Source organism: Sprattus sprattus (genome assembly GCF_963457725.1).
Source record: "Sprattus sprattus genome assembly, chromosome: 2".
NCBI classification, from domain to species: domain Eukaryota; kingdom Metazoa; phylum Chordata; class Actinopteri; order Clupeiformes; family Clupeidae; genus Sprattus; species Sprattus sprattus.
The window spans coordinates 1,383,961-1,393,525 of NC_137921.1; the positions used below are offsets into that span (position 1 = coordinate 1,383,961).

Consider the following 9,565-nt stretch of genomic DNA (forward strand, 5'->3'; position numbering starts at 1 on the left):
GATGTGGAATAAACTGATCTCTTGCCAGATGTGGAATAAACGGATCTCTCTCCAGATGTGGAATAAACGGATCTCTCTCCAGATGTGGAATAAACTGATCTCTGTGCCAGATGTCTTCATCAAGACTCTTGCCTTCTCCATTTGCATCCAGAGGTAGAGTTTTGGCGTCTCCTCCAGTATTCGCATTAATGACTCACTCATAATCCACCTGTTGTGTGGTGTGGTGTGTGTGTGTGTGTGTGTGTGTGTGTGTGTGTGTGTGTGTGTCTCATCCAGTATTCACCGTTAAAATTACTCACTCATAATCCACCTGTTGTGTTGTGTGGTGTGGTGTGTGTATGTGTATGTCTCATCCAGTATTCGCAATAAAAATTACTCACTCATAATCCACTCACTCATCACGAAGCTTTTAGTGACGTGTGTGAGGGTTAGGGTGTGACAGGATGATTATTATTGATGATGTCATTACCGGTGTGCTGCTGTCGACTGTCAGCTCGTAGGCGGAGCCCCCATAGCCAAAGTGCAGCTGGTTGCCGGGCGACAGGCGGACGCTGGCGTTGTGGATGCGGCAGCCGTTGACATACGTGCCGTGGGCGGAGTCAAGATCGGTGAGGACGTAGCAACGCTCCGCCTCCTGCCACTCAATCAGGGCGTGGCTCTCCTCCACCCCAGCATTCTGACGGAGGAACAGCCAATCATAAACAAGAGCAGCAGCCAATCAGACATCAGCATTACTCTGGCCAATCAAAACCAGTATCACTACCGTATCGAGCCAGACAGGTTATCATTACCAAGAACTAGCAAACCAGGGAAGTGATTATTGCTATTAGCCAATCAAAACCATGATCTCCTCTGTAACCAGCCAATCAGAGACACGGTAATTACATTAGTAGGTCATCATTCCCAGTGCCATGACAGTGAATCACCTCGAAGCAGGGAGGAGTTCATGAATACCAGTGGAGTGAGTAGTGTGTGTGTGTGTGTGTGTGTGTATGTGTGTATGCGTGAGTGTATGTGTGTGTTTGAGTGTATGTGTTTGTGTGACTGTATGTGTAGCCTATGTGTTTGTGTGAGTGTATGTGTTTGTGTTTGTGTGTGTGTGTGTGTGTGTATGTGTGTGTGCGCGTATGACAGTGATTAACCTAGGACAGGGAGGAGTTCATGAATACCAGTGCAGTGAGAAGTGTGTGTGTGTGTGTGTGTGTGTGTGTGTGTGTGTGTGTGTGCGTATGACAGTGATTAACCTAGGACAGGGAGGAGTTAATAAAGACTAGTGTAGTGAGTAGTGTGTGTGTGTGTGTGTGTGTGTGTGTGTGTGTGTGTGTGTGTGTGTGTGTGTGTGTGCGTATGACAGTGATTAACCTAGGACAGGGAGGAGTTAATAAAGACTAGTGTAATCAGTAGGCCTACTACAGGAGATTGGCATGACTCCAACTAAACACATGAACACTCTGTGCTTGCTTCAAGTCTCTAATTGTGCGTATTTCTAGGCGCAGCGCACCCTCCCTTTTTAAATAAGGATGCAGAAGGCTACTATATTTTCTTTACACCAATGTGAGGAAAATGTCACTCAAGATGTTACACAATAACTCTGCGTTACCAAAACAGTAATACAAACAAATCTGTTATAACCTAGAATGTGTCGGTACTGTGAGCGTGGTTTACCCGTAGACAGAGGTCGTTGTCCTGATGTCTCCCGACTCTTGTGGTTCTTGGCAGGAGTTTGAAGACCCAGCCCTGGGTGTTGAGGTATGCCTTCATGCTCTGGATCAAACCCGGAGATTTCTCCCGTAAAGCTCTCGCGTTTAATCAGCACGCGACAGCACACTACGAATAACCACCGCGCGCGCACGACTGAAAGCTTTTTAGTTTAGTCTAGTTAAGCTGCTAATATTGCAACCTATGGACACAAATGTCGAACTAATTCCATATCGGAACGACGTATTGAGGCATGTTAACAATAGAAGCAAGAAGTCAACGGGTTGAAAACTCACTACGAGAGCAGCGCAGCCACCATCCTTATCCCCGCGGGTTTGTATATAAACGCCATGGCAACTCCAGAGGAAACTCCGCCCTTCTACAGTTGCGAGTAGACGGTGAAGTCGAACTGATGTGTGTGCGTGTGTGTGTGTGTGTGTGTGCGTGTGTGTGCGTGTGTGCGTGTGCGTGTGCGTGTGTGTGTGTGCGTGTGTGTGTGTAGAATTGACCCAGGACCAGCACCGTTGGCGTATGCCCCCAATAAAAAGCATTCAAGCAAACCTCGGGAGCTGTTCCTAAGGTTTCCATACACCTGTTCAGAGTACTTAAACACTTTTGATGTAACCGATTACATAACACAATTTGAGTAGGCTACATATATATTTATTTTAAGTAAATTTAACTTAAAAAATTATACATCGGCTATAGGCTACTGATTTATGTTGTTGTCATTTTCAATAATTTTCAAGCTCTCTGAACTTCCAAAATCGTCCAGGATTTTGCATCGTCGAACATTCCATTACAATTAAAACTTCTTCAATTGCTCAGAAAACTAATAGCCTACATTTAAAGTCGGGTCAACTAAATACCAGGTTTTAAGTACTGAATACATAATGTTAATAAGTTAGTAGAAGGTTTAGGCGCTAGTAATTCTCATAACAGATTGAGTGCTCTCCACGCCTTTTATATCCCTAAATTAAGAACAGGCAACATTGTCTGCTGAACCAACAAGAGCTGGACTTGTGATTCCCGTGGCTGCCTGAAGTCGTCATCTACCTTTGGCCACACAGCGCCTACAATGTAAACCTATACAGTTCTACTAACGTATTAACATTATTTATTATACGGCTCTTCAGAACGTTCCAAAAAGTACCGTTGATTTGAATGGGCCATCCCTACGTCATACCCATACATTAATTCCTGCTAACAGACCTCTGCGAAAGATAATCACCGCTGTCATTGGCAACGGGTTTTGTACTTCTAATTCACATCTTTCATATCATTCCGCCAGAAGTCCAGTCATTTTAACGCAACAGTAGAGAGTAATTTGAAGTCAGCAAGTAATGGGTTGCTATGCAACACCTGAAACTTCAAAGTTCTATTTGCTTGAAGAACTATTTCTTTCTAAACGGGACACATGAAACGGCACCTAAATCATTAAAAAGAGATATGTTGGAGGAATGTCTTCTATCGTTTTTGGCAAGTACCCGTATAATAAGCGGGATAATGTATTGTCCGTTGGTCATTCTACAAAAATAATTCCCTTCGGTACAAAACAACACCCTCCGCTGCGCGTCGGGGTGTTGTTCGCCCCGTCGGGAATTATTTTTGTAGAATGACCTCCGGACAATACATTATCCCTTACGTATTCAGTACTTAAAACCTGGTATTTAGATGACCCAACTGTAATAGTTTTCTGAGACTTCATTCGGTAGACCTATTTCACCAAGCTCTCTGTGGAATATTCATAACCCAGCTATGGAAGCTAGGAACCAGGAAGCTATGATTTAAACATGCATTTATACTATTTATATACTTCTAGTTCTATTCAGGAAAATATCTTCCATTTCTTCCATTTTTTTTTTTCCAGCCAGGAACACAGAACTACATAGGGCATATCCTGGATGGCTAGTGGGAAAGACACAGGTGTTTATCTGTCCTTCACATGACCATATGCTATCAAAATGAATTTGAGGATGGAACCAAAACTAGTTGCCTATAAAACCGTATCTCAAAAAGTGTCAAATTGTTGCATAGTGTTACTTTAAATCTCCTCAGCGACCTGGAAGTGGCTATGATTCCACAACAGACTGTGTGGATACTGTGTGCTGCAAAATACATATGTTGTTGATGAAACACATTCATCGGTGTGAATATGTAAAAGAAAATCAGCGTTTTTTAGTTTAGTGTAGTCGCTTAAATGGTCATCACTGTGTGTTTTTATGGGGCTTGATAGAGAGAGGGGGGATAGAGGGACAGAGAGAGAGAGAGAGAGAGAGAGAGAGAGAGAGAGGGAGAGAGAGAGAGAGAGAGAGAGGGAGAGAGAGAGACAGTGTGGTACGAGAGAGAGGTCTCAGAGAAGTGGTTACTGTGGAGATTGATAAACAGACAGTTGGCTTGTTATGATCTCAAACTCCATGGTTTCATTTCAGAGAGTAACTCTCTTCACCGCTGTCATATCATATCTGAACTATGATAGTAGTGTGTGTGTGTGTGTGTGTGTGTGTGTGTGTGTGTGTGTGTGTGTGTGTGTGTGTGTGTGTGTGTGTGTGTGTGTGTGCTCGTGTGTGTGCTCACTCTCTTGACCGCTGTCATATCTGAACTCTGATAGTAGCCATAGTTATCAACCACATTTTAGGGGTTCATAGTTTATGGCTGGAAACATCAGCTGGCTTCAAGTTCTCCAGTCTATCTAGCGGTAATAAGTTAGCCGGACGTTCGATATTCGACAGATATTCGTTTTCGAAAGACGTGTTCGCATTCTGATTGCATATATATTCTCATTTTGATTCCTGTAGTAGTTGCCAGTGGTAGGCAACTACATACTACAGGTGAAATCTTCCTCATTTCTGCCATCATAGTGAAACAGCATGCATTTAAATATTTAAAATATGCACCAAAACTCAACCGAAAGATATTATCTCATTCCGATTGCTGTAGTAGTTGCCAATAATAGGCGTTTACTTACTACAGGTGACATTTTATTGATATCCGCCATCGTAGTGAAGCAATATACATTTGAATGTTTAAAATATTCACCAAAAATCAACAAAAAGATATTTTTTCATTCTGATTGCTGTAGTTGCCAATGGTAGGCAGCTACTTACCACAGGTGAAATGTTGCTGATATCTGGCATTATAGTGAAACAGTATGCATTTGAATGTTTAAAATATGCACCAAAACTCAACCAAAAGACATTTTCTAATTCTGATTGCTGTAGTAGTTGCCAATGGTAGGCAGCTACTTACTACAGGTGAAATTTGGCTGATATCTGGCATTACAGTGAAAAGGTGCATATTTAAAAAACTAAATTTCATACTATAATGCCAGATATCAGCAACATTTCACCTGTAGTAAGTAGCTGCCTAACTAGCGGCTAGCGGCTTACTTATTACCGCTAGTCTATCTCCTGAACTCCTTGAGACAATTTTATTGTTTTAGCGCTATATAAATAAAACTGAATTGAATTGACTTGAATTGAATTCAACCCACCCTCATCCTGACATGATTTTATGTTTGACACATGAGACTGAATCATCCTGACGTGATTATGTGTGTGACACCACCCTGTCACACTGGCAGTGATTATGTGTGTGTGTGTGTGTGTGTGTGTGTGTGTGTGTGTGTGTGTGTGTGTGTGTGTGACACCACCCTGTCACACTGGCAGTGATTATGTGTGTGTGTGTGTGTGTGTGTGTGTGTGTGTGTGTGTGTGTGTGTTTGTGTGTGTATGTGTGTGTGTGTGTGTGTGTGTGTGTGTGTGTGACACCACCCTGTCACACTGGGAGTTACACAGAACAAAAGACACTGAAATAACGACGCTGAGCGCAAACAAAATTCCATGAATGTCTTTATTTCTACGTTTACATCTCTAAGGGTACGAACTGTGCAATGATCAGGTCTGGATGAACACTTAGTTCCTGGCCATCACCTGAAACAGAAAACACATGTGAAGGGTTAATGACTCACACTGCATAGTGTGTGTGTGTGTGTGTGTGTGTGTGTGTGTGTGTGTGTGTACTCACGTCGCTGATCCAGGCGCTGTAAGCACTGATGCGTGTGAACACAGAGAGGTGTGTGTGTGTGTGTGTGTGTGTGTGTGTGTGTGTGTACTCACGTCGCTGATCCAGGCACTGTAAGCGCTGACGCGTGTGAACACAGAGGGCTTCTTCTTGTAGTTGCAGCCCATGCTGGAGCCAAAGCTGACCACGCCGTGAACCTCCCAGGAGCCGTCAGGAGACTGGCAGTTCAGGGGGCCGCCGGAGTCACCCTGCAACAACAAGCATTTTCATTGGACCACAGTCACACTGCAACAACAAGCATTCTCATTGGACCACAGTCACACTGCAACAACAAGCATTCTCATTGGACCACAGTCACACTGCAACAACAAGTATTCTCATTGGACCACACTCACCCTGCAACAACACACAACCTCATTGGACCAGCTGATGGCTTAGTTAGGCACTCTTTAAATCTGACTTGGCTAAAGGGTTAGATAACTATTTCACTCTGACTGATGGGTTACATGGTTGTCTCTTTCGCTATGTCTTTGATTGGCTGAAGGGTGAGATCTCTCTCTCTGATTGGCTGAAAGGTTAGCTCTCTCTCTCTGATTGGCTGGTGAGTGTGTGTGTGTGTGTGTGTGTGCGTGCGTGCGGGGGGGCGGGCGGACTCACGTTGCAGCTGGCCAGCTGTCCATCTCCTCCAGCGCAGGTCATGCTGGTGGTCACCAGGCTTCCCCACCAGTCAGACTTGGAGCAGTTAGCATGGCTGACCACTGGGAGGAGGGCCTGCTGCAGGATATCAGCAATGGGACCACCGGCTACACACACACACACACACACACACACACACACACACACACACAGGGATACACACACACACACACGCACACACACACAGAGAAATACAGATATACACACGCAAACACAGACACACACACACACACATGCACATAATAACACAAACACACACCGGAACACACACACATTGAAATACATACATGCATACACACACAAACACACCAACAAAGAACACATATATTAGCAAATCTGCATTTTATGGACTTCAACCAGATCAATTTTGGCCAACCAGATTTATTCAACTTTTGATATGAAGAAGACTCTAATACAAAAGGTTTGCTATTGTGTGTGTGTGTGAGACTCACTCCACAGGCGTCCCCAGCCAGTGACATAGCAGGGGGAGTTGTGGTCCAGGATGTGTCCAGCCTCGGGCAGACAGGCGGGCATGATGGCGTGAGAGACAGAGACGGGGGTCTCCAGCTTGATCAGGGCAATGTCATTACTGTGGAACACACACACACACACACACACACACACACACACACACACACACACACACAAAAAAACACACATACAATAAGAAACTTGGAGTATGCACAAGGCACAAGGAGAGCTGTGTGTGTGGGAAAACCCAGTCTTTGTGGGTGAGGAGGTGAGTGTGGGGAACTTAGTCTCTGCGTGTGAGAAGGTGAGTGTGTGTGTGTGTGTGTGTGTGTGTGTGGGGAGAATAACCCACCGGATCCTGTAGGAGTCCCACTGCTCGTGGACGATGATCTTAGAGGGGGCGATGGCCACGGAGTCGGCCTCATTGTCCTTCAGGTTGTGTTTGCCCAGGTACACACGGTAGGTGCGGCTTCTGCTCGACACACACACACACACACACACACACACACACACACACACACACACACACACACACAGAGCTCTTTATATGAAACACGCTATTAACAACAGCATAAAAAAGAAGATCAGGGTGCAGTAACAGGGCTGTGTGTGTGTGTGTGTGTGTGTGTGTGTGTGTGTGTCTGTACCCGATGCAGTGAGCAGCAGTCAGGACCCAGGAGTCAGCGATCAGGGTGCCTCCACAGGTGTGGTAGTAGTTGCTGCCGCTGCGGTACTGCAGAGAGACCTGTAGGGGGCGACAAAAACACAGACTGAGAGGAGGCCGGAATCATGCCGTCGCATCGAGGCCTTTCTTCTTACAGAGTGTATGCATTCATGGAGCATTTAATTCAGTGTGTGTACAGGGTGTGTGTGTGCGTGTGTGTATGTGTGTGTGTGTGTGTGTGTGTGTGTGTGTGTGTGTGTGTTCCCATACCTGCCAGGGCCAGCTGTTGGGTCTGACATCATCTCCTCCAACCACCCTGGAGACCACAGGGGGAACGGCGGGGCTGCCACAGCTGTAGGCTACACACACACACACACACACACACACACACACACACACACACACACACACACACACACACACACACACACACAGGCACACACACACAGGCAGGCACACACACACACACACACACACACACACACACACACAATAATTATAAATAAATAATAACACCAATTATAATCAGTGCAAACATCGAAGTTAGAAATCTCCAACAGAGCTATGATGCAGTCAGTCTAACAAGGACATCAAGAGATTGCTGAGAAGTGAAAATAGTCCTTCATGTGTGAGGCTACCAGATTAGACCCCCCTAGATATCTGTACTAACTGCCCTTACTCTTAAACTCACTCTAACTCATACCTAGCAGTGATGAGTGAAGTCTGTTCTTTCTGTACCAGTTCTGTATTTACGGTGTAAGAAAGGACTCCATACACAAAGATGATGTATTTAACTGAACATGGTGTACATTAAAAGGATATAGATTTATCCTAATCAACGGAGACTCAGTCAAGTGAATATGGAATGTCAAGATTCAGGTTTAATCTTACAATGATGATCATCAGAGGAGAGAGAGACGAGACCTAAGCTTCACTAACAGATAGTTTCACCTAGCCTGTTTCTCACTGACTGACTGGTCTGAAATTCCTGTATTTAAGAAGAAGACATGGGGGATGGGGGGTGGTTACCAGAATGCTAATTCGTACCTAAAAGACAGAAGGCCTAAGACGGTCTATATCCTGGCCTGAGGTGTTATCACTTCTCACAGTGATCTAGATAGCTGTGACCATTTGGGTTCTTACATAATACACAGGAAGTTTTATAATTAACATTATATAGCTCTTGACTGTGGATTACATTGAATAATTAATCTTCTATTTCTCAGATACTATCAACATCCATACAAGTATCCCCTTAGCCTTACGTGGAAGAGACAAACAAAGTGACGTTTATGGCGTCAGCCTTGAGTGTGGAGCCCCTTCCCTTTGAAACAGCTACCAACACACACACACAAGTGCAGACACACACACACGCACACACACACACACACACACACATACACACACACAAATGCAGACACCAGCCTCAACCAGCTTTTGTATTTACCTGTTCATGTCTACGTCTATAAGGGCTAATTATGTGATGTCTTATACGATAACATGGTGAATATCACTGATGAAAGTGCATGTCTACACATGAAGAAGGACAGGTAAGCATACAATAAAGAAGGACAGGTGATCAATAAAGAAGGACAGGTGATCAATAAAGAAGGACAGGTGATCAATAAAGAAGGACAGGTGATCAATAAAGAAGGACAGGTGATCAATAAAGAAGGACAGGTGATCAATGAAGAAGGACAGGTGATCAATAAAGAAGGACAGGTGATCAATAAAGAAGGAGAGGTGATCAACAAAGAAGGAGAGGTGATCAATAAAGAAGGACAGGTGATCAATAAAGAAGGAGAGGTGATCAACAAAGAAGGAGAGGTGATCAATAAAGAAGGACAGGTGATCAATAAAGAAGGACAGGTGATCAATAAAGAAGAACAGGTGATCAATAAAGAAGGAGAGGTGATCAATAAAGAAGGACAGGTAAGGGGTAAGGGTTAGGGGGAGCGTGTCCAGTGTCTTACCGCCAACAACGAACAGAGCAAAGATCAGGACCACCTTCAT

The 9,565-nt window shown here is 44.4% G+C and overlaps 1 protein-coding gene across 1 annotated transcript; it reads right to left on the reverse strand.

The window, feature by feature from the left end:
* Positions 1–5,562: 5,562 nt before the first annotated feature.
* On the reverse strand, positions 5,563–9,565 carry LOC308360934 (chymotrypsin-like elastase family member 2A; the record flags this gene model as incomplete). The annotated part of the gene is made up of 8 exons (XM_080833112.1): positions 5,563–5,630; positions 5,813–5,969; positions 6,379–6,524; positions 6,870–7,006; positions 7,241–7,360; positions 7,536–7,633; positions 7,823–7,911; positions 9,526–9,565. The coding sequence occupies 8 exons, from the start codon at positions 9,563–9,565 to the stop codon at positions 5,563–5,565; spliced, it is 855 nt and encodes a 284-aa protein (XP_080689238.1).